The sequence below is a fragment of the Lethenteron reissneri genome, chromosome 43, assembly GCF_015708825.2.
Source record: "Lethenteron reissneri isolate LAM-NWPU_2019-01 chromosome 43, ASM1570882v1, whole genome shotgun sequence".
Taxonomy (NCBI): Eukaryota; Metazoa; Chordata; class Hyperoartia; order Petromyzontiformes; family Petromyzontidae; genus Lethenteron; species Lethenteron reissneri.
The window spans coordinates 4,846,593-4,872,927 of NC_083821.1; the positions used below are offsets into that span (position 1 = coordinate 4,846,593).

At 49.1% G+C, this 26,335-nt stretch overlaps 1 protein-coding gene across 2 annotated transcripts; it reads right to left on the reverse strand.

The window, feature by feature from the left end:
* On the reverse strand, window positions 1-24,398 carry VCPIP1 (valosin containing protein interacting protein 1). 2 transcript variants are annotated; one of them, XM_061569650.1, is made up of 10 exons: window positions 24,109-24,398; window positions 15,039-15,356; window positions 13,870-14,022; window positions 13,169-13,412; window positions 9,599-11,231; window positions 8,289-8,590; window positions 6,824-6,910; window positions 5,690-5,882; window positions 4,332-4,609; window positions 1-3,892 (listed from the first exon to the last, which is right to left on the reverse strand). In XM_061569650.1, the coding sequence occupies exons 1-10, from the start codon at window positions 24,286-24,288 to the stop codon at window positions 3,183-3,185; spliced, it is 4,098 nt and encodes a 1,365-aa protein (XP_061425634.1). In that variant the 5' UTR covers window positions 24,289-24,398; the 3' UTR covers window positions 1-3,182. The 2 variants fall into 2 exon arrangements, with proteins under 2 accessions (XP_061425634.1, XP_061425633.1); XM_061569649.1 differs by having other exon boundaries at window positions 15,039-15,359.
* Between the last annotated feature and the right edge of the window lie 1,937 nt (window positions 24,399-26,335).

Sequence of the window (26,335 nt, forward strand, 5' to 3'; positions counted from 1 at the left end):
TCTTGGCAGGGCATAATTTATGTACACACTTAGTAAAACAGATTCTGTGGACAAACGGAGAAAGTTACAACATGCATCTCACATAGAACCAATCTGGTCATACAGCCAAATGCTGCTTGCGGGCACCGATAAACCAGTGTGTATTCTGATCGTTTCAAATTAATAACCCAGTGCATTTTGCAAATAAATGATCACTTTTACAGACAATGTTATATCACTGCATTTTTTACATTTCCTCGCCAGGCAAAGTAATTTCAGCACTCTCCCACGCAAACGTTTCAGATTTTAGTAAGGGGTAAATGTACCCTCTTATTGCATATACAGTACAGTGAGATACAGTACATTGGAGAATCACCGACAAAGCACAAGCGTAGCTGTGAAAACACCATGCCTTTTGAAATCACACACAAGGAGCGCACAAGGAGCCAGCAAGGAGTAAAGCATCGTCGCATCCGTGAGCATTGTTTTTTTAGTTTTAATGTCACAGAAGACTGAATGTGTCCACCACCCACGACTCTATTTAAGCCGAGTTCGTGCCAGCGATCGTATTCCACAAGTCAGCGTGCGCGCGATGCCACCGGTCCCGTACACTCTTTTAAAAAAAATCTGCCACGCTGTGCCATGAACAACTTTGTCACTTTTGCCTATGTGGCAGCGAAATGAAAAAATCCTCCAGGTTTATCCTTATGAATGGCTCCCTCTTCTGGAAGGCACCAAAAAATAAACACTTGGGTGGCACTTGGATTTGCGATCAGCCACTCCAGTTCACGAGAAAAGAAAATTTTCCTGCGGTTCATGCAAATGTGTCTCATCAGGTCGACCAAAATTAAAGGTACCTTTGCAAAATCTGGCGCACAAAAAGGTTGGAAGACGTGAAAAGTGTTGTCATGGGTGGACCAGGGGGGAAAATGGGACTTTTTTAATGACACAAATGAGGAAATCTTTTGGGAGGTGCCTTGAAAATGAGTGCCTGAAATGTTGGCGAGACTGATGGCCTTCATTTTCACGTACCAACACCGGCTTAAATCTACTCTCAGACAAGCAGCAATCACAGTTAGCCACATCGACCCTGCATCAATTGCAAAACGTTGCTTTTGTTTCACGATGGACATGTGTCTTACCATGCTAATATTTCATAACTCAATCGTTATTATTTCACTGCTTGGTGCTTATCCCCCATTTCATTGAGTGTTGTTTTTTTTATGGGCACAGAAGTCACGCAATAAACTGTTTGGGAAGTATTTAATATAATGTTCTGAACTTAAGACACCAAAATGTTTCCGGAAGCTACAAATACTTGAGCCTTAAACATTTACTCGTTAATGACAATGGGGAAAGTGTCTGGGGAATTATTTTAGCGTTTAAAAAAGGTAAGTTCGACAGGAAGTCGCACGTCCACAAAAATAAAAATCCCAGAGCCCGTATGTGGAAAAAAAAAGCACATGACTATGCATTGCACCGGTTTGTCATGTGGCTAGGTGGAAGTCGCTTGTCCCAGATGAGCATGACTCAGTGTAAATAGCAAAAACACCTTAACAGCAATATTAAGTGCTAGAAGTATGCAATTACAGTTATTCAATTTTATTATATGCTATTCCATTTAGGTCCGCTTTATTACACTCGTTAGAATAAGTCGCACACCAACACATTTTGGCATTTTTGGGGTTCGCACGGCCAAGCCAGTTTAACGCAAGCAGATTTTCTTTTGGCAGGTCCAAATTGGACCATGATTACGAGGCATGCCACAAGGGTGGAAGCTATTACTTCTCTCAGCCAACGTACAACTAATATTGAAAATGGTTTTGGTTACCAAATTTGCTCAGTGAAGTTGGCCAGATGGCCATGCGGAAATACGAGTGGCTTGCAATCGGAAGGTTGTGAGTTCAAATCTTAGTGAGCAGTTGGCTCAGCCCATCGTCCTCCCAGGATCAAAACAATAGCTATGCACTTAGTGATGAAGTCAACAGTAAAAACAACATTGTTTTGTCGAGGTGAAGCCCACTGAGCTAGAAAGCTTTTTCAGACGTGACCTGGCCACAAATGATAGCTCAACGAAGTGGCTCATCACGTGGAAATTTATAGCAGCCAATTATTCTAAAGGCATGTTTCTAAATGTGGAGGGTAAATCCGGAGTGGTTGACCTATGGATAGACTTGCCCCTGACATAGGGATGTGTAATTTCCACCACCAAGCTCAGCACTGTAAATGGAAGACGAGAAGAAACTTCGCGATTTGGCAAAAAAAAACGGATTTAGTGAATAGCATCAGCGTGCGTGTGCAATTCAATTCCAACACGTTACCAAGGTGCCATTTATAAAGGTCGATGGCTATGATGATGAATTCACGGGTAACCTTCCGATTGCAACGTCTCATCCCAGAACCTGCGTCGTGAAAGCTGGCCGAGGCTGTTCAAACTTGCATCATGTGAGAACCCGCGTGGCCACAAACGTGAAGCAATCGGCAGAAAACAATGTCGGGAGAGATCGCGCACAGTGTCCGGAGCACCACAACGCAAGCTTGGGTGAAAGTGCGCACTTAGGATCGTTTAAATAATGTGCAACATCCGCAACGTTTGCATTCAAAGCGCAGGAATGGGGGGAAGGATTGGGGAGGAGGCATGGGAGGGTGGGGGGGGGATAATCGCACATACCCTGTAACTCACCAAATGACGAGACACGCCAACACACTGCAGTGCCGGGAACGTAACGAATAGCAACTTCTCCGTGCAAGTTCCTAAATCGGACGATAGAGCTCAAAATAAGTTAGTGATTCAAAAGTAAACCAATCGGGGAAAAAGAAACGTAATGAAAAAAAAAAATACAAGTTTATTTATGTAAACCAAAATAACACTTAATTTACAAAATTTAAATGAGATTTAATGGTAGTGAAGCGGTCAGTCAAGCAGCGACGGGTCTAGTCTCGTCTTGGTATTTAAGCCTCGTTCGGAAATTATGAAAATGCATCGAAGTCTATGGCTATCCAGCTGCAAGGTTCTGATCCTCAAGATTCTCGGGAAGATTAAAGTCATGCAGAAGGCACTCACTGCACTATACACGCTTGTTAACAGCATCCAACACAACAGCCACCTCACACACTCGTGCGCTGTAATTTTGTTTTCCATATATATAGCATATGTATAGTAGAGAGATATATAATGCGTGTCGCTCGCTTGTGTTCCGTTTTTACGTGAATTCCATGTGCGTTGGCACAGCGGCACTGCCTGCTTCCTGGCTCTCCATCTCTTCCGGTTCCTCATCCGCCTCCATCTTCCGATCTGTCTGCCTGGGTCTTGTCACCACCTCCTCCTCCTCCTCTGCCACCGCCACCGCCGGGTGAGGGTCCATCACCTCCATCGGAGTCTCCACCGCCACGCCGGCGAGCGAACTTTCGCCGTCTCGCCCGTCGCTGCAACCTTTACCATCGCTTTCAACCTCAGTAACTTCGTCGTCGTTATCGTCGTGGTCGTCCTCATCTTCACCAACTTGAGTGGCTGCTTTTCCCAAAGGCTCCGACAGTTTGTTGAGAACTTCCGGCTGGGCGAGGTTTCCCGATTTTCGCTCCGTGCGCTCCTGCCGCACGCTCGTGCCGCCACCGCCGCCGCTGCTGTTGCCGAGGGGAGCGCCGGTCACGCTAGCCTGGGCCGGAGAATGAGGAGAGGGTGACCGCCGAGAGCCCGGTGGAATTTGCTCGTCCCTGTTCATCATGTGCTTCTCTACCGACGCCTGGATCGCGGAGACCATCTCGAGCAGGCGCTGTCGCTGCTCCCCGATGGCGGCCTGGGAGATGGAGCTGCCGGTCGTGGCGCTACCGTCCGCTTGTGAGGTCGCGTCGGTGTGGTGCGTTGTGAACCCTGGGCCGACCCGGACCGCGCGCCCCTCCGACTCCCTTGGGGCTGAACGACAAACACAAAATACAAAAGCGTGGAATTAATTCAGCAATACCTCTTGCTGTCGTTTCATAACCTTACTGCAATTGTGGTAGATCAGCTTCATATCATGTAACAAAGTATATACGGAAAGCGGTGATATCTCCCCTGCATTAGAGAATTATCATTTTTATCCGGATAAAGTGTTCGTTACATGTCAATCAAACCAAAATGTTTGGTCCTCACAGATGGATAAAGGCATAATTAAACAAATAGCAACGTATATTTTATATTGTACAGTGACTCATGATTGTGTTTTGATCATCAATCGCGACACCTGAGAGTCAAGTTTTTAATAAGAGCCGATGCCTGAATTAATACCGAGAGTCTCAGACGTGCCGGCTTCTGCTCCGTGGTCCGCCACAATATTAGCATCCCGTGCCACCCGGCATCGTCCCAAACAAACCTCGCGCGGGTGACGATGACGAGGATGAGGGGCCCCCCCCACTGCCGGTCGCTCTGGGCGACGACGCGCCGGACGCTTGGTGCATCGTGCCCGACCGCTCTGGGGGAGAATGCGCCGGTCCCGACACCAGGCTGTGCCCCTTGCCGTGGAACGCATGCACGTTGTGCTGCTGCTCTGAGCGGCGAACGATGGCTCCGCCGCTGCCAAGCTTCATGCCGCCGCCGCCGCTACTCCCGCCGCCCTGTCCTCCGTGATGCGAAGGGCTACCCTCGCGACTCCTGAGGGTTCGTGACAGGAAGTTGCACGGTGGTGGACAGAGGGTGGGACAGATTGGGGTTTGAGGAGGCGGTGTTAAGACTTTGAAGACAATAGCTGGCACTGCGAGTGTCACATTATCGGCTGATAACATTTATCGTGTCAATTCCTTTGTGATAATTTGTCCGTGTGGAAGGAAACCAGATTGCACGTAGAAATGTAGTTCCATATGATGTTGCTAGGTCATGATGTAGGTCTATGCCTTCCCACCTTGCACGCAAATTCGTATCAGTATTTTTGCGGTATTGTCTGCTTCAGCGTTTTCTGAAATCAAATCGTGCGAGCAAAGAAGCAGAAAGTGCCTGCAGTTTGGTGAGTGGGTGGATGAGTGGGTGGGTGAATGAGAGGGTTAGTGAATGGGTGAGCAAGTGGGTGCGTGATAAGTGGGTGAATGTGTTGTTGTGACCTACAGTGTGGTGAGGACAAGATGAAATAGCCCGGTAGACCGAGCCCTCAACATCGGTGGAAGAATCAACGAGCGAAGTACACGAGAAAAGTAACCATGTTAGTAGCAAAAGAAGAGTAATAAGATAATAAGGTGACTGACCGCCGGTGAGCGAGCCAGCGAGTCACTGGAGCAAATGGGTGAGAACCGGGCATCGTCAATCGCGTCGCTCAATCGTGCCCCATGTGTTGCGGCACGCCAGAGGTCGCAAACGGGTTTTGATTCCTTACCCATACCCGTACCCAGGTCGCAAACGGGTACCTGTACCTGATACCCGGCCGGGTACGGGTAGCCGGGTATCGGGTAGGGTACGGGTATCGGTACCGACCTCTGGGATGAAGCCATGTTGCAGGCGCGGGTGGGTTGATTCTAGAAACTTGAATTGTGAGAAGAGACAAGACGTTGGGAAATGAGTGACAAACGGTTACTCAACAGTGACTCACGGCCTACTCGTACCCGTACCCGGCCGCACCAGGGTCGCAAACGGGTACCCGTACCCGATACCCGGCCGGGTACGGGTAGCTGGTTATCGGGTAGGGTACGGGTATCGGGTACCCGATTGCGACCTCTGCGGTACGCAGAGGGGTGCGCAACGTGCCTGCTCCACGTGGGCGTGCGGTCGTGGCGCGCTCGAGTCTCCAGGGCGGCCGCGACGTCACGATCCAGCTCGGGCCCCACGGGGAAGTGGCCGCCGGGCTCCAGGCATAGCTCCAGGCGGTCGGCGTCGCCGTTGTACACGAGGGTCCGCCCCGGCAGCTCCGGCAGCGTCACGTGCTTGCCATCGACCAGCCCTGTTGCCATTATCGCCGCTCGCGTCAAGGGTCCATCATACTCCCGCCCCCAAAAGGGAGGAATAAAACCCGTACGCACGTGTGAATTCCCAGGGTGCATTTGTCCTCGGAGGTGTTTAATTAGCGAAAATAAATGTTACCTTTCGAGTTGCACGGCAGCCAAATTAATCAAAGCACAACCGCTGAATCGATTTTAATTGAATTCAAATAAACGGTGCATTGGATTTGTCTGGTTTTCTAAAGGGCAGGTCCATAACAACGACGCACCTTTATGCTAAAGTGTAATTCATTTTGGCTCATCTTTTACGAAAGTCATCGGGAATCCATGTTACAGACAAACATAATGCATTAATGCTTTCAAATTTCTTTGAAAATCATTAAAAAGGGCATGATTTCGCAGTTGCTAGGGATACCCCTGAAAAACATGAGTAGCCCTTTGTTAATGCACTGCCAGATAAAGGCCTCCTCATGCCGTATCCTGCATAAGGATTGTTTGACCATACTTCACTACACTGGTCAGTGTTGGTTTGCCGAGGGTGCGGGGGTCCGGGGATCAGTTCAGAAATCATTTTCCACTGACATCAACCCTGGCTGGGAATCCAACTATGTCACCAGATTCACGGCACACTCCACTAACCATAACATTGCCACTTTGCCTGGTAGGATGGGGATGGTTTAGTTTTATTTGTATGTATTTGGGTGATTTGTTTACCTTTCTTGTATTCTGCACTACTATCATGTTTTTTGTATTGTTTGTTGTTGTATCGTTCTTACCCACCCCTACTGGAGATCTGTGAAAAATAGCATTCAATCAAATCATATTCCTCCAGTATAAATATTCAGATTCTAATAGCATCTTTGTTTCATCACTAAGCTTATACATTCACGTTCCCACTGCAGTGCGTGACTGCACAACAGCCACAGGCAACCGGGGCACGCACCAATGTCATTCCGCACTTTCTTGTAGAAAACCCCTCCTTGCTGAAAGAGGTAAGGCATCTTCTTCACGTACGACCACATGTCCTGCCCTGTAAAACAAAGCAGCAACCGCAGCAGCAGCAGCAAGAGCAGAACAATTATTGAGTAAATGCACATGTCCCGCCAACCATGTTCGGCAATTTAAATACTAAAATGTGTTTTTTTGGAGGGGGAGGATAGAATGAAAGACTGTGTGCAGAGGTAGGGGGAGTCGGCAGTGTGGATGACCGGGGTGGGGAAGAGTTTCAGCAGCAAAGAAGGAGTGACGCTGAGTTCATGACCACAGGGTTCATCTACAAAGTACCGCACACACCAGAAGTGAAAAAATAAAGGAAAGTGAGAATGTGAGAATGACATACTTGGGAATGGCTGGGGTTCAATAAACAGCAAGAGGGCAGAGCACACAGCAAACCAAACCACATCAGCCCCATTTGAAAATAAAACAGGTAGACGTAAAACCATGGTCACACTAGCCAATCAAACGTGAGCTATATCCAACACCCTACCCAAAGCACATCAACCAAACACTAGTCTCACGTCTTATTCTAACCACATTAGCCAAACAGACCCTACCCACTAACTTCAACCATAGCCTGATGAGCAACCACATTTGCCAACCAGACACTACTCCTATTAATCATCATCCTCAATCATGATCTCCCACACACTCTCTGGTTCTTGCGGTAAAGTCACGTAGACGTTTCGGTCGCAACACAAGCGTCCGTCATCAGGTGATGACGGACATTAGGTGATGACGGACGCTTGTGTTGCGACCGAAACGTCGTGTTCTTTTATTATGTTTTCAATCTACGTGCCTTTACCGAAAGAACCAGAGTGTATGGATTCCTGCAGTCACTAAAGCTTCAAATCAAGAATGATCTCTCACACGTGTGATGAAGTCCTCGCCATGCCATCACCATCCATAATGGTCTTGTAATGCCACAATCGACATCGCTCCTGAACATGCACTGATCTAGTCTCTCCATGAAGCGTGTTCTCTCCTTTGGCTGACATTACATCACCAGTCTCGTCCATCAGCCATCATCACCTTTCTAAGTCTTGTGTCCTGCCAAATTCATAACCCGAACAAAACTAGTCAACCAGACACTATCCTGACCCCTGACTCGAAACAACTGAATACATCAGCCAACCAAACTCGTAACCCCAACCGCACTGGCAGAAGAGACACCAGTCCTACTCATAACCAAACTAGCCAAGCAGACCCTATTCCTACCGCAAGTCCTAACTAAATAACCATACAAGACAACCAGACCCAGTTGCCAGTCCTACTCCTTACCATACTCGTTAATCAGAACAAAGCCTGACCCGTAACTTCACGATCTCACTGGCCCTTCGCCTTGTCCACCCTTTTCACTTTCGTTTGCCTTATCACTTTTGGTGGCCGCCGCAAAACTCGCAGGAGCTCACCGGTGAGGGTGACGAGGAGGTGCAACGACGACATTTCCAGGTCGATGTTTTCCTGATCGTCGAGCTCATCGGCCGACGCAGCCGGCCTGGCCCTGCCGGCCGGCGAGGGCGGACGAGCGGGGCCCCCGCCCGCGGTGAGGTCGCGCCGCTCGGGCTGCCCGACGGGGCCGCCCCGGGGGCCCTGCGAGTCTCCCGCCGGCGCGAGGGACTCCACGGAGATGCGTTCGCCGTGCTGCAGCGGCAGCGGCCTGTCCTCGTCGCCCGGAGCCGGCGCGCTCAGCTCGCGGGGCGGGAAACCGAATCTGCGGTCAGTTACGGATTGGGGAGGGGGGGGAGTGGGGAAACGTCATCATTTTTTGGCGAGTGTATTCCTGCAAAAACATCACGCTTCCGCGTTAAGAATTATTTACCCGGCGTTCTGCATGAGGGATGTCTGATGATTTCCACGAATGAGCACCTGTCACGTGGGAGGAAACTGGAGTATCCTGAGCGCATATACGCATGCGAATGGTTCGGCATGTAAAGTTCTGCACGGATGGCTTTTATGAACCCACTTGCTATACTGCCATCCACTGGCCAGCTCACAGGGCATAAGGTTTGGTAGTTCACAGTTCTGCACAACCCATCATCCTTTGCCATGGTTAACAGGTGAGCACCGCTTTACCTGGCGTATTGTTATTCAGCTCAAGAGGATGTTGGCTTGTCATTTGTATTGCCTTCATAGACGTCTTCCAGTTTGTGTTCATGATATATGCATTTTTTAAATAAACCTACCACACATAAGAGAGTGACACTCACCACCTTCAGCTCCTGGCCCTCTTCACAGCCTCACAGCTATATCATTTGTCAAGCACTGGTGGTCACCCATCCACTTACGAATCAGGCTCAACCCCAGTTATCTATCGAGATGCAATGAGCTCCAGCGCATTTAAGGCGTTGATTCACTTTATCTCACAATTTCACCACCTGCAGGAATCACCACTCAGATGCAGATTGCCATGTTAAAATTTCTATTCCCTCAAAAAAGTTTCCAACTGGGTTAGCGTGACATTTTAGCAATGCTTGGAATCCCTTGAATATTCTTAGGTTTTTTTGGTAAAGTCACGATGACTTTACGTGACTTTACCGAAAAAACCTAAGAATATGAATCCTTGCAGTCACGAAAGCTTCAAATTTAGAATCCCTTGAATCTTTAAACACCCGTGAAATAAACCGGTATTCTATGAATGATACTTAGGCAGTCAAAGAATGCCCATCACTTCCTTAATCTGTGCTCCTCAAGCTGAATGCCGCCTCGCTGGGAGTCTCACCGGATGCGCTGCTCCGTCACGGGGATGCCGAACTCCCGCTCCACGCTGGCGCGCAGCTCGGCGAACGTGGTGCTGGGAAGCAGCGTGAGCGTCGCTTGTCTCCCGTCCGCCGTGGCCGCCCGGATTTTCTTCTCCGGTTCCGGGCGGACCGCCGTCTTTCCGGAACTCGCACCGCCATGAGGAGCTTCGTCCAGCGCCGCCGTGGTCGTGACCTCCGTGGGCAATGGCTCCTTAATCTCCTTGCCTTTTTGCTGCTGATGATTCTGCTGCTGTTGCTGCTGTTGCTGCTGCTGCTTGATACGGTCAGTAGCTTTGCGCTGAGCGGAGGGAGCCTTGTCCGATATCCTCCTGGCCACGTCCTGCTCCGCTTGGCTCATCGTCAGCTCCTCCCGGTGCAGCGTCCGCCCCTTAGGCCCCGTCAGGATGATCTTGGATGGCGGTGCTTGCTCCGCATCCGCTTGCACTCTAGGGCTCTCGCAGCTGACGGCCATGCTGCCCTCCTCGGGCTGCCCATCCTCAGTCCGTTCCACTCCGACATCGCCCACCGCCCCGCAGCTGCGTTGACCACCACCATCGCTCAGCGACACGGGCTGCCGCCGCTGCCCGTCAGCGTTCCTCTTGGCGGTCTGCCGCAGGATGGCATTGACAACCTTCTGCACGAGCAGCTCGCTGCCGAACTCGCCGGGAAAGTGCTTGGCCACGAGCTTGGTCGCCTCCGCGTAGGCGTTGCTGTTCAGCGACGCGTCACTCTCATGCTGGAACCAGTAGACGATCTCGTGCACCGTGCTTCCGCCCCACTCCAGAGTCACGGGCAGCTCCTCAGGCAGCCTGTCGTACTCGCCGCCGTCCCAGAAGTGTTTGAAGCCGCAGTCGCAGCGGCCCACGCTGCCGGTGCCGCCCCCGGAAGTCGTCCGCGTGCGGTCGCCGTTCTTGTAGAGCACCGCACCGTCGCCCGACACCACCTTGCGCACGGCACTGGCCCCGCACCAGGCGCAGCGCGGCAGCTCGCTCTCGCCGTAGTCGGCTTCCAGGCAGCCGCCGCCCTCCCCCTCCCCGTCCACGTACGAGCACACGACGCCGAAATGCGGAAAGCTGTAGGAGCGGTCGGTGCGCAGCAGCCCGTGCGAGCGTCGCGCCAGCTCGTACAGCCGCCCGCCGGGCGCCAGCCACTCCGCGGGGACGTCGAACTCCAGCAGCGCCTCGCACGACAGGCAACGGTAGAGGCGGCGCTCGCGCAGCGCCAGCGCCGTCGCTCCTGCCACGTCCGCCTCGTCGGGCCGCCGGTACACGTAGTGGCGTGCGTCGGCCACGAGCGACGGGCAGAGGCCTCCGTGCCGCTTGGCGTACACCTCCTCCATGGCGGCGACGAGGCGACGCACGTAGCGACCCCGGAGAGGGCGGCTGCCGCCCACGGTGCACGAGCCGTCCTCGTCGAAGTCGACGTAGCGGCGCAGCAGGGCCTGCGGCACGCCCCACGCCTTGGGCACGACGAGGCCCGGCAGGCGGGGCGGCGGGCGGCCCAGCACGCCCACGAGCGGGATGTAGTGGTTGCGGTCGGCGCTGCTCCACGCCACGCACAGCGGCTCGTTCAGCCGGCCGTCGTGGCCACGGCACAGCCGCTCTTCGACGAGGCCTGGACGACGAGAGGGGGGAGGGAGGTATGACGACGGAAGAGTGGAGGGTTGAGGTCGGAGGAGGGGGAGTTTTTTTTATTGGAAGGTGATAAACACAGGCCCAAACTCCTGTAACACCTTAAATTAAGCAAGGTTATAGAAACTTGGCAAATGAGGGAATGGAAAGTATGCTTTAAAGCTGTGCTATAAAAAGAGAATGTTTCGTCCTGAAACATTAAAGTTAAACATAGCATAGACAAAACAAAACAGTACGTATGTCAGACCACATCATTGACATGGGTGGAAGTATCCAGAAATAAAGTTAATAAGACCACGGTAGTAGCAATAAAAATAGTGATGAGGAAGTGACTGAACTACATAAATATTGGCTAGGGTATAAGCTGTGGGTTAGGAACAGGCATGGATATGACAACTATGGCTAGAATGGCAGAAAAGAATATCTAACAGAGATAATAGAATAAGCATAAAATAATTTTTTTAAATGCCTTTATCGTATGTGCATATATGGGCTTGTGATGGGTGTTGGTGGAGCAGTGGTTACAGCACTGTACTCTGAACCCAGTAACCTGGGTCCAAAGCTTAAATACAACGATGTGTAAATAGTTTCATGAATTTTCGTGCCTTAGTATAGGTGCTCACTAACAGCGCTTGCCCGAGGAGTCTGCATGACTACAGACCGTGTGATCTTTGAGCTGTGTGCGTATTGTGAAGAGTAATTGTGTGGTAGTTAATGCACCACACTCTGAACCAGTTGACAAGACCCTAGTGACCTGGGGTTTAAAGGCAACTGGCGAAACCAGCGACACGGGGTATCCAAACCTACCTCACACCTCCCTTAGGGTTAAGCTGACCGCTCCTTAAATGAGAATCTGGTAAAAGGGTGTAACTAAATGTCGACGGGCATTGTCCGAGCCAAACCAAGCGGTCTTGTGCCATGCCAGTCTCAACTGGTGCTCGTCAACAGCACTTGCTTTATGAGTCATGAGAAGTTGAGTCTTAAGTTTTGATCTTTGAGTAAGGTACCTTTCTGCGGTAGACACAACACTGCAGTGTTTGCAAAATCCCTGCTCAAGCAGAAGCTAGTGTTATTGTTTATAGTAGGGATTAAAGTTAATGTAACCACTGACATCCACATGTGGAATGTATGTCAGAGCAAGCATTGGTGTATCAAGATGAGAAGTTAGGGATTGTGTTCATTTAATAGGCTAGGACATACGTCGAAAAGCCAATATATATATTTTTTATCATGAATCCTTCTACTTTAATAATGATAAAAGGAACAAAGATACAATCTCCCATTAATTAATGTTCAAAACGTTGCATTTGACACTGGGGCCCGTAGATAATGCCACTGCCCTCCAGAAGCAGGCTGGCATTGCAGCGATGCTCACAACTAACAGTGCCGGGCAGCTAAAACACAACTAGCTGGGACAGTGTATCACGGTGGTGAGATGTTAACTACCTCGCCAGGCGGTTGTAGGTTCGATCCAGACCCTGACGCCTGTATATGTGGAGGTTGCGTGTTCTCCCCGTGGTCGCGTGGATTTTTCTCCGGGTCCTCCAGTTTTTCCCCTCCACGTTTAAAAACATGCCATAAATTTCCACGTGATAAGCCACTTCGTTGAGCTATCATTTGTGGCCAGGCAACTTCTGAAAAAGAGCTATATAGCTCAGTGGGTGTTATCTGGTAAAAGAAAAATTATTTAGTTCAAAGTTTAGTTTAGTGCAGAGCACATGTGGAGCATCAACCATCTTAGCCAGTTAGTTAATCCATAACACCTGCATCTGTCCCGTGAGCTTCTGCCAACAAGCCTTCGGCACTGTACGTGGCCTCAAAGTGTGCCTAGCCTGGCACAAGCACTGCGGTGACATCACCGTCGCTTGGCGGCGCACGGTGGGCTGTTGTGGTTGTTGCCGTTGTGCAAGCGCGCATTACCGGGCAGGAAGGTGGCAGAGTAGTCCCCGGGGCTCTGCATGCCCTCCCAGGAGTCGAGCAGAAGTATCGGCCGTCGCAACACGTTTGCGAGTCCAAAAATATGGATATTGCGCAGGCCCAGAGGCACTCCCTCGGGCGGAACAAACGCCGGGTCGCACTCGCTCACGATGTCCTGCCACTCGCACATGTCCACAAACTCGCGGAACAGCTCCTTGTAGCGCTCCAGGTTGTCCCTGAAGTGCGCCTGTCGGAGGCATCACATCCCATCGTGGTGTCACAGGCGATAACGCCATGAAGGTATCAATCTACAGTCATACTCTTTGGTTCTTTCGGTAAAGTCACGCAGGTATAAAATAAAATACATTTAATCACGACGTTTCGATTGCAACACAAGCAATCATAATCAGGTGGGAAAACCACAGCAAGAAAATGTTTTGCTGCAGTGGGAGAGAGATGCCGTGGTAAGAGGTTATATAGGTAAGAGAGGGGGGCGGGGCAAGGGAGGGGGGTAGGGGGGGCTGGAAGTGGGAGGCTGAGAGAGCTGGGGATGCGCCAACTCTCGATTGCATATTTCTGAAGATGCAAAAATATGAAATGTATTGTTTGCCTTCAGAGTGGGGGGGGGGTGAAGATTCCGACAGCACAATTGGAACAGGATAAGAAAAGAGAGAAGAGGAAACAATTAAGAGCAGCACGCTCACCTTGAGGTTCTGCCGGAGCGCGTGCCAGAAGAGCTCCCAGCCGACGAGTGCACGTGACACTGCGTGCACCAGGCAGTGTCCGTCCATCTCCGCGTGGATGGGCACCAGCCGCTCCTCGTCCCCGTTAGCAACAGCGATCAAACGAAGAGTCTCCTGCAAGGGAGGGGGAGGGGGTACACTCTTAGAAAGTATACTCAGAAGGTACACGGAAACTCTCACCATGATGATTTATCGAATTCCCAGAGGGAGGTAAATCATTACATGGTTAACATCTACAATGAGCACGCTCCTACTTTACACAAGCACAACTCCCTTCTGTGTCTCCACGTTTAAATCAAAACATACTTCATCCAACAGTTTTATTTATTGCCTTATTAGACCAACATTATCCAACAGCATTTGTTTAAGCAAGAAAACTCTGGATCGGTTTCAACCTTCTGGGTCTCATGGATAGTCAGATTTGCTAAACAAACGCTTCTCGGTTGCAATTTATTATTGACAAGAGCAAACATCTAAACTATGGGGCCCTGATCAATGCTAAAAAAACATTTCATTGTAAAGTCAAGCGTTATTGGGAAGCATTATGGATTAAGTCATATAGAAGCAGAACTCAGTTCTGTATCTTAGTTCAACAGCCTATCGACTTTCCAGACCAATATCATCCAAGTACTCGTACTTAGAGCACAGAGGTCGCAAACGGGTTTTGATTCCTTACCCGTACCCTGCCGCACCAGGGTCGCAAACGGGTACCCGTACCCGTACCCGGCCGTACCCGTACCCTACCCATACCCGGCCGAGTAGGGTACGGGTATCGGGTACCTGATTGCAACCTCTGGGATGAAGCCATGTTGCAGGCGCGGGTGGGTTGATTCTAGGAACTTGAATTGTGAGAAGAGACAAGATGTTGGGAAATGAGTGACAAACAGTTACTCACCAGTGACTCACGGCCTACCCGTACCCGACCGCACCAGGGTCTCAAACGGCTACCCGTACCCGTACCCGGCCGGGTACGGGTAGCCGGTTATCGGGTAGGGTACGGGTATCGGGTACCCAGTTGCGACCTCTGTCCGAGCATTAACACGAGGCACACGCTTGCGGAAAACTACGAGGATGTCGAGGTGGGGGCGACGGTGTTGGCGGCCGTGGGGGGGGGGGGGGAGACAACGCACACGTAGGTACACCATGCTGCCGGAGCGGTCCCTGCCGTATCCCTCCACGGCCAGGTTCTCCGCCTCGATCCGGAAGCCGCGGTCGCCGAGCACGGCGCAGTCGAACGTGCTGCCCTGGCCCATGTCGCTGAGCAGGCGCGCGCGCCCCGTCGCGCGGTCCATGCCGTGCACCGTCAGGATGGGCGACAGCAGCTTGCACTGGTAGTTGCAGAGGCCGTCGACGCGGGCGAGCGGGGCGATGGGCTTCCTGCCGCCCAGTCCGCCCGTGCCGCTGCCGCCCGTCAGCAGGAAGTTGCGGAGGAGGTTCTGAAGGGTGACCTGCTGTGGAGCGAGAGCGGCACTGAGTGTTCATTGCGAGTCGCCTCTCGAAGGTGGCCACGACAAATTAACGGTGCAGCGACGGTATAGAGATAGAGTACTACGCTTTATCGTACGATATAAAATCCACGATAACTGTATCGGCTGTTCTGCAAAATATCACTATCGGGATTGTCATATATTTTATGATTGCAATATTGTAGTTTCTTACACAAAATAATTGAATAACTAAAGCATCATGCTTGTAAGTTCAAAATTAAATTCCATCGGCCATTTGTCTTTTTTTTCTAAATGTCTCTCAGAGTAACTGATGGCACTGTGGTTATATGACATACTAATTTTAGGAGCCACTGTAATTACTTAGTCGTTTAATGCTTTATTAATAGCATGTGTACCATAAGCATTGTAGATTGTCGAGATGCGATGATCAAATACTTATGGTTACAAGATATTTAGTGAACTGCAGTTGAATAACGTTTTAAGTCATCTTTATTATGACTGGTAATCCCGCAAAGCACAAAAATGATACAAAAATATTTACAATTAAATAAACGGTGATGGGAAACTGATGTAGAAATCATCATCATCCTGAAATAAACATTCATAAATAATCATGAACAACAATATCATAGCAACCCTATGAATGATGATGACTGGCCATTCATATTTGCTTATTTGAGTCATTCTCCGAATTTGCATATACAGAAAAAATGTGAAGAACACAACGCCGTAATACTGGAGCTTGGTGGAAAAGATGTTGTTGAATATGATGATGATGATGCCTGGCCCTTTATTTCTGTTTGTTTGTCAATCGCTGACAGTGTTCACAAATGGAGTGAAAAACAAAAAAAAAAGTCCGATCAAAAGCCTAAACCGTTGGTTACAATGATTGCTGTTTTTTTTATTATAATTATGACCCTTGGTTTTTTGTTCATTAATTGAATAGTATCGATGTTGGTAAGTGGAAAAAGAGAATGTGATGAACACAGTCTAAAATTGATGATGATGATAACGATGAGGGTGAAAAATTAACCGTGCCTCCATTCTCAAATGCTCAATGAGTGGTGCTCATCTCCATTGGTGGAGATGAACAAGTGGAGCAAAGTCTACATTCCGAAATCTATCCCTGGGACAGCCACTGTTGACTTCTATGCGAGTGGGGTGTAAGCCTCAACAGCAGGTGGTGCTCATTTTACCATCTTCAGAAGGATGATGTTGGTGGTGATCCAAGACAACACTTGACCAGGATTTGTATTCACACATTCATCAATTGGAGACCACCTGCTTAAAGATTAGAACTGTATTGTAGCTTGTTATAAAGTCAATGTTTTTTTTTTTTGCAGAGATCTGTTGCAAGCTTCTTCTAGCATATACAGTCTGAGATTAAACACAAAATTAGCTCTTCTTACGCAAGCGCATCTCCGCCGGGGAAGGAACATACGCACACACAGCGCAGCCATAATTCACTCATGTGATCCATACCAAAAAAGCATGTGCAGGGCAAGCCCATATAAGGTGACTCGAATGCTTCTCAGTGGCAATCCAGTCAACCCACTGGATTGCCACTGAGCCAGACTATATACAGATTGGGTGAATAAAAAATTTACCCGTAAAAACAAAGTTTTTCACAATAAATCCTTTATATGCGTGTTCAATGGGCCACAACCCAGCCCACATTGGTCTTTGAAACGGGCGGCTAGAGTCCTCTCGTCCTCTGGCTTGAGATGGCTGCCACCTATGGGTCAGATGATTGCCTGCCACCATTAAGCAATTGGTAATTAAATATAATTTTTTTTCTTCCTAAAAAGTGTAAAGTTACGAAAAAAAATTTCACGAAAATAAATTGTCACGCACAACGAGTCTGTGTGCAAAAATATCAGCTCGATTGGATCACGGGAAGTGGGTTAAAAAACGACCGAAAGATTTACACGGTCGTAAGCGCGCAAGCAAGTGAACTTAATATAAAGGATTTAAAAACTCCAGACACCTGGCAATGCCAGAAAACGGTTTCTCGAACATTCGAAAATTCGTGTCAAAAGTGAAAACTAATTAGAAAATTATAACTCTCATAATACCCCCCCCCCCCACCACCGCCCAAACAGAATTAATACATCAGGTGTTGATCGCGTCATTTAATATTACATCAAGGTATAAAGACGAGGGGAGGATTAGGGTCTGGTCTCTGGTTTCCTGAGGATATAATGAGGGAGTACTTCAGAAGTGGCACTGCATGTTAATTAGAATTGGAACAATGAAATTGTGCATTGGTGAAAATCGATATATGATCCAAACCAATACGTAAGCCAAGTGCTTGCCGTAAACATGTACTATTAGGCTATGCAAAAACTAACGTTAATGATATTCTAATTTTAGCATTGCATGGACCGACATGGCACAGGGAGACAATGTAATGGACGCAGAATTAGATTAATAAAATGTAACCAAAAAAAAGACAAAATTTACAGAAGGTGAAGGTATCAACAAGACATTACAAAAGCAGGAAGCACATATTAAGTCTGTACTCTCCTCTCAATCCAGACGAGATGATGAGAGGGTGGAATATCATAACATCACATATTATGAACAACATTTCCATTGTCCATAACTGGGAGTACCTTTTGGATTCCACAGTAGAATCGCAAACCAAGACTGGATACAATATATCACATCGGCAGGGAGTCAAACCGTTCCAGCTCTGTTTTGGTAACTGGACTAAATATAATATTCTCCACACAGGCTGTGGTGGAGGTTAAGACATGTATTAAACTAAACAACGCATTAGGGCTAGTAGCTGTACTAAACGTCAGATCCTCCACACACAATGAATGGAGGATGATGTTCAATAATCTTATCTAAGAAGCATTTAATATAAATACACCAAATAAAACTACATACAGGATAGGTAATAAGCATTCATGTGGTGTACGCACATGTAACCTTGGTTTTCACATGTACTACCTTTCGTGAGGTGTTGGTGTGCTCGGTGGCACATGGACACATGTTGCTGTGTTGCACATTGGTGAAGGGAACAACTTCAGCTCCCAGAAAGCCAATAACTTTTGACCAGTGTCCTTCAATAAAACGCCCGCTGGCCACTGGCGGCCCCCGACAATATACAAATGTTAAAACACCCATCACCATGCTGTCAACCCCAGTGGTTTCAAATGTGTGGTGGACCCTGCAACTGATGCCTTCCTGAAAATTATATGACGGAGGGAAGACTACTTAAACACAACGCACATACTAGGCACGACGTCAGAATTTCTAACAGGCTTAACAAGTTGACACTGCAGGAAAAAGGTACAAGCACAAAGTGTTGTGAGATTACGAAGTTGATCTTTCATGGCTTATACAGATACATGAATACGTGTTTTTAATATGCGTCTTCCTAGGAATATAATAATATTACCAATTACTTACCCAGGAAAAGACTCAATGAGTCTTAAGACTGTTTTATAGGCAGGCCCTACCTTGGGATGCTTGGATCATTCTATTGACGAGTGTTTTTTTTTTAAAGTGGTAGCAAACCGGAGATACCCAGAGAACACAAAAGCATAACAGGGGAGGTAATACTTGCCACTCCCACACTATGGCCACCTCGCAACCTACTACACCTGGCAAGCCACGGTGGTCACCCATTTCAGTGCTAACCAGGCCCAAATGCACTTCTGAGCTCTAACGATATTGGCGCATTTACAGCAATTTAGACAACGTGCACCTTGAAGATCGATAAATGTAAGGAAAGAAACTGAATTATACATACGCGAATAGCATTGATTGAGTAGTTGACATTTTCTTTCCACATCAACAGCGATTTAAGACGGTTGGCACTTGGTCTGCCTTTCAAAGAGGAACAATCGATGCCCGGCAAGCCGCAGTAAAGCAAAAGTATTCATAACCATGTTAGAGTACTTCAGTGCATCATAGCTCCCTCATGAAGGACAAGTCAGACAATTATGACATACAAAGCCAAGGTCAGGATAAAATATAGTTAAATGCATTCCAAGGGCAGATAATTCTAGATTTGAAGTTTTCGTGACTGCAAGGATTCATACTCTTTGGTTTTTTTCGGTAAAGTCACGTAGGTAAAAAATTAAAATAAATTAAATCACGACGTTTCAGAAGAAGGACGCTTGTGTTGCGCCCGAAACGTCGTGATTTCATTTATTTTAATTTTTTACCTACGTGACTTTACGAAAAAACCAAAGAGTATCAAGGGCAGCTTTTAAATATTCTGATTCTCTAATCCACCTTTTATATTTGACTTCGACATATGACACCCACTGTCAGTATAGAGATGCATTCAGCTAGTTTGTCACGTCAGGGTTCATACGCGTAAAGACTAGGTGTGTTAACCTCCATGATGTGAGCTCACAATTCTATTCACGAGTAAATTCCTCTTTTAATTAACACTGCGGTGTGTGTTGTAGCCTCTAGAAGTTGGAAGGAGCCACCATCAATCCACTGCACACAACATAGACTAGTCGAACAAAGACCGATTCTTACAGGTGTATATAGCATGAGGTTGATGTGTGTGTATGTATACAGTGCGAGCATAATCAATATTCATCTATGCATTGTTACACCCCGAGTAGAGATGCTGATGTCACCTAGCGTTAACACCCGAGCCTGCATGGTGCTATTGTGCAGTCACCACTCACGATGTCGCACCTCATCACAATTTTATTTCCATGGTTAACATTGAAGTTTTGTCTATGAAGCGCCAACGCGTCTTATATATGAGGGGCAACCAAACTACCTCACCCGAGGAGCCACAAACCAAAATCCTCATATGGCCGAGAGTCGCACAAGACATGTGCCGAGTAGGTCACGTGGGTTGATCGTGTGTGGAATGTTCATACGACCGCTTGGCTGTGGAGTTTTCGAATTTTAAAATCTGCAGGAGCACCTCGGGAGTAGTCATCGCTGGCTCAGCTCCCAGGGGGAAAGTGCTCTGGGCTGCTCCCTCTTCCAAAGAGATTTGCTGTTTTAAACAAACCGAAATTGACAAGTGAAAAATCGGCTGCGTATCTATAAAGTGGCATGCACTTAAACTGGCTGGGAGCCACATGTCACCTGCAAGCCACGGTTTGTCCACTCTTGTTACAGTCATCATAAACAAGCACTCTGATGCTGAAGAACTGTACATATCACTTCCTCCCACCCACACTATGCATTCAATTATTTCACTTCCTCTCCTAACCATGTAATATTTCTTGTTTGTGAATGAAGCCACATTTACCATGACTCAATCCATTGACAAATATTCACTAAATTTTCCTCCTAATTGCAAGTTTGAATCAAGTCGAGCCCACATAAAACACATGTACGCATTCCAACAGACAAACAATAACACATACATTCATCTGGCCACGACCAACAAGCTACTTCTTCACTATAATAATCTGGATGTGGAATCAATGTAAAGGTTAACACACCTTTTTTAAATCCAACCCAATCAACCATAGTGAGACAAATCTCATCATAACTTAGAAGCTAAACAGCATTAAGCTGGTTGGTACTTGGGATGGGATATTACGTGTGAATAACACATTTAGTAAACTTGAACTGTGAAGTGGCCAGGATATGACATTACAGCAATAGATTATTAAATCTGTGTGGAGCAGTTAAGAGTTATACCTTCGTTTGCATGGATCTTCTCTGAGTACTCTGGTTTCGCTCCACGTGCCAAACTCTAATGGAAACATTTGAACTTCATAATGTAGGGCTCTTATCAAGAAGAGGAATCAATTAGGCTTTCCTGGCTATATAAAGGTCATTATTAATGAAAATCATACGTATGGTTTGTATTGCAATGTGATATGGCAGTTTGTTTAAAAGCATGCCCTCTCAACTTTGGATGAGTAGATTTGTTAATCCAGAAAGCAATCAACTTTAGGAAGAGTTCTCAATATGAACGCATCACTTTTGCCCTGTTTATATGCACATTTGAACGGGAATATATGACATGCCATGAAACTGCCACACAAGTGCTTCGGATCCACTTGAGATCAAGCAGACCTTGACGTGATGCAACGTAAGGGTATAATTGTGGGGTGATATTAGAACGGGCTGTGGTGCTTTGTAATAATAGCGTGGGTTGCTAGAGATGTCCCCAAACAAGACATTTAAGTGACACTACATTATGCTACATTATATGAAGGAACAGTAACGAGACGATGCATTGATCGTGTTGTTATAAGCATAGTTCATCATGTAACGAGACACCATTGTCTCGCTTGTCATGAAATGTTATGGGCAAAACATCGTGAACCAGCAAGCCTATCAAACTGAAAAATTCATGATTTCCCATACCCATGAGTTACGTGCAATACTGGCACAAGGCTGCCAAGGGACACGAGCACCTTCCAGAACTCATTTGAGCAGGGAAACAGTTTGAAAAATGAAAATCAAAGTGTCAACAAGTAGATTGTGACCGACCAAACGAGCACGGGGGGGGGGGGGGGGGGGCCACGCATCTCATTTGGGTGCCCAGAGCCAGCTTTGAAAAATTCTACATTCCCATTGCAAATCTTTCACAACACAAGACACTGTTGACGTCTCACACAATGCTCCTTTTATTTACCCCCAATGAAATGATGGGCCAAGTAGAATGCCAAAAAGGATTTTGCACTTGCAATCTTTAGATTTTAAGTTAGAACTATCTTGGTTACTTGACATTTGTCTCATTGGTAACTTGATATGAACTCCCTTAGCAACGTGACATGGGTACCATTGGCTATTAGATATAAGACCCCATAGCTACCTTGATATTGGTTCCAATGGCTACTTGACGTGGGATCCAATGGCTACTTTCTGACCCGCCCATACTGGGCATCTGTGAAAACGCTTCATAGCTCATCGGATTCCTCCAGTCTAAGTAACAATTCTGACACTGGACATGATTTTCATTTGGTGACTTGACACGAAACCTCAACCCCCCTCCCCCCATGACTACTAGGCATGGCTTAAATGACCCCCACCCCCAGTTTGCTCCTCCACACATTGAAGACAATTCTCCCACGACGCGTGCGTGAGATGGGCAATGCGCGCGAGTGACACATCTGCGGCGTGGATAGTGTTGGCAAATGGCAGCTGGGCGACATCGGCGCGACTCTGGATGAGTGAAAGCTGGACAAAAATTGTCGGTCGTGTTCAGGTTGACCGGTGGAGGGGTGGGGTGGGCTATGGATAGTTTTGCTCCACTGAATACATATCTATAGTACAGATATGTGTGTGTGTACTGTACGGGGTTTGTGAAATACACAAGAGTACCGCCCTCTCACGCACCGCACAGGAAACACGCGAGTATGCGCATACACACACACACACACCCCCACACACACATCGGAAACAAAACCTCAATAACAAGTCTCACGCCCTCGACGCGTAAGACGCTCTCACGCCCTGCGAGTGTGTGGAGAGAGACTTCTGCAGGAGACGGAGAGGGTGGAAACACCCACACCATCACCCACGCACCACACCGTCACCCACACACCCGCACCACACCGTCACCCCCACACCACACCGTCACCCACACACCATAACCCACACACTCGCACCACACCATCACCCACACACCCACACCACACCGTCACCCCCACACCCGCACCACACCGTCACCCACACACCCGCCACCACACCGTCACCCACACACCATAACCCACACAACCGGACCACACCATCACCCCCCACACTCGCACCACACCATCACCCCCACACCCGCACCACACCGTCACCCACACACCCGCACCACACCGTCACCCACACACCATCACCCACACAACCGCACCACACCATCACCCCCCACACTCGCACCACACCATCACCCCCCACACCATCACCCACACACCATCACCCCCCACACACCCGCACCACACCGTCACCCACACACGGGACCCCGACGTGTAGTGAACGTGCCGAAGCCGAGCTCAAGGCACACACACACACAAGAGCCGGGGTTACGGTGGGGGGGGGTTAAGGTTGGGGGGGTGAGGGTCAAGGTGGGGGGGGGGGAGGGTCAAGGTGGGGGGGGGGTTAAGGTGGGGGGGGGGGGTTAAGGTGGGGGGGGGTTAAGGTGGGGGGGGGAAGGGGGCGAGAGGCCGCTCTAACGCCGAGCCCAATGCGTGAGAAGACGCGAAGAGACTGAGCGACTGAGGGGGGCACGAGAGGTGGGGGGGGGGGCACGAGAGGTGGGGGGGGGGGCACGAGAGGTGGGGGGGAGGGCACGAGAGGTGGGGGGGGGCACGAGAGGTGGGGGGGGCACGAGAGGTGGGGGGGGCACGAGAGGTGGGGGGGGCACGCGAGGTGGGGGGGCACGAGAGGCGGGGGGCACGAGAGGCGGGGGGGGGCACGAGAGGCGGGGGGGGCACGAGAGGTGGTGGGGGGGGCACGATAGGTGGGGGGGAGGGGGGCACGAGAGGTGGGTGGGGGGCACGAGAGGTGGGTGGGGGGCACGAGAGGTGGGTGGGGGGCACGAGAGGTGGGTGGGGGGCACGAGAGGTGGGTGGGGGGCACGAGAGGTGGGTGGGGGGCACGAGAGGTGGGTGGGGGGCACGAGAGGTGGTGGGGGCACGAGAGGTGGGGGGGGCAGCGCGTGTCGCACCTCGCGTGAGTAATTCGGGAGACTCGCAGAGAAGAGAAGAGAGAGATGGCGGGGGTGGAGGGGAAGAGACGCTTTCGTGAGGGGATGGTGGTTAGTGTGAGTGAGTGTAAGGATCTGCTGCTGCGGCTGCTGCTGTGCGTGTCGAACCTCGCGGGAGAGGCCCGCGGGGCCCCGGGCGGCCTCCACCTCGAAGCTGCGGCCGCAGGCGGAGCACTGCGCTGTGCCTCCTGCCGCGGGCAGCAGCAGGCGGGCACCGCAGCGCTCGTCCGGGCAGCTCGCGGACAGCAGCCTGGGCCCGTCCTTGGCCTTCTTGCTGCCGGGCAGCATGGCTCTCTGTGGGGGCTGCTGCTGTTGTTGTTGTTGTTATTGTTGTTGTTGTTCCCGCGGTTCAGTCGTGAGGAGGCAGCGGTAACAAGAAGCAGCGGCGGCGGCGTCGGCGGCCGTGAAGGTGCGGGAAAGGCCCCGGGCGTGACGTCACCCTGGAACCGACGCGCGATGACGTCACGCGGTGTAGGTGGGGGGAAGGCCCCGGGCGTGACGTCACCCTGGAACCGACGCGTGATGACGTCACGCGGTGTAGGTGGGGGGAAGGCCCGAGCGTGACGTCAACTCTGGAACCAACGCGCGATGACGTCACGCGTCACCGCGATGTTGACGATTTGCCTTCCGATTGACTCCGTCAGCGTTGCCGGGAATTTGACGTCACCGGCTGCGGCGACGCGATGACCTCATTCGAACGTTGGGGAGCGCGATTCATGAGGCGTGACGTCGTGTGAACGTCATCGCGGTGACTTGTGCGGCACTGGGGTGTGACGTCACAAAGAGCTTGACGTTTTGACGTTGACCCGGTCCGATGTGGCCGCAGCTGTTGTGCCAGGCTAGGTGCTGGGCATGCGGGCATGTAAGAATATTCACGTTTATTTAAGGTGTGTTTATATTGTAAGAATATTAAAGTTTATTTAAGGTGTATTTATATTGTAAGAATATTTACGTTTCTCTTAAGGTGTGTTTATATTGTAAGAATATTAAAGTTTATTTAAGGTGTGTTTATATTGTAAGAATTTTCACGTTTATTTAAGGTGTGTTTATATTGTAAGAATATAAACGTTTCTTTTAAGGTGTATTTATATTGTAAGAATATTAATGTTTCTTTAAGGTGTGTTTATATTGTGAGAATATTCACGTTTATTTAAGGTGTATTTATATTGTACAAATATTCATGATTCTTTTAAGGTGTGTTTATATTGTACAAATATTCATGATTCTTTTAAGGTGTGTTTATATTGTACAAATATTCATGATTCTTTTAAGGTGTGTTTATATTGTAATAATATTAATATTTCTTTAAGGTGTGTTTATATTGTAACAATATTCACATTTGTTTAAGGTGTGTTTATATTGTAAGAATATTAACTTTTCGTTTAAGGTGTTTATATTATAATTATATTCACGTTTATTTTAAGGTGTGTTTATATTGTAAGAATATTCACGTTTCTTTTCCTGCAATTGACTCTTCTGATGGCGCATTCACAGTACAAGGAAAAGTTAAAGGGGTGGCTTAATTAACAATTCCAGTGATGTCACCGCATTCCGTTGACATCCATGGATTTCTGGCGCTCATCACAACTCCTCCACCAACCACATAACATCCTCCCTGCTCAGACCGCACCCACGGCCCCATTAGGGAGTCGTGGCATTGCCCAACGGGAGCGCACTTTTCGCGGTTCGACTCCGACGGGCGGCCCTGGTTATCGCTGCAATCGTCCGCGTCGTTCTCTTCGCAGTGAACGTTGCGGGTCACGTGGCTTCGTGCGAAGGGAGTCGGCCATTGTGTGCCGGCGGCATGTCTTTAGAACTGATGTTCGTGTTTTAAGTTTGTTTGTTGCCTTCCCCGTCGACCTCCGCTTTGCGCGGTTGGCTACGTGCGGTGCGAAGGAAGTTGAACATCGTGTGTCTGTGAAACAGCGCCTTCATGAGAGCCTTGCACTATATATAATGGCGCAAATGCCAAATGTTCTCCTATCATCACCACCACCACCACCACCAATCGAGGTTTTTTTCTCTTGTTTACCGACCTCTTGGTGCCACTCCAATGTCTGTCTCGGTAGCCCGTCCTTCTCTACTCCTTCACAACCTCATTACATTCGGCTGCGCTTTCCTACCACGTTCCATGTCGACCTTTAAATTAGGCATCAGTCAATGGCGGAGCCAGGATTTTCAGGTAGGGGGGGAGCAACCCCTCCAGCAATGAAAAATGATGGAGTTGTTCGTAAGTCAGGACTTGTCCCTTGCTTTTTATTCGACGCGTGTGCGGCGATGACGCGGCCATCGATCGAGGGTCGAATTCGAACCGCGTGTGATCAACATCGCGCTC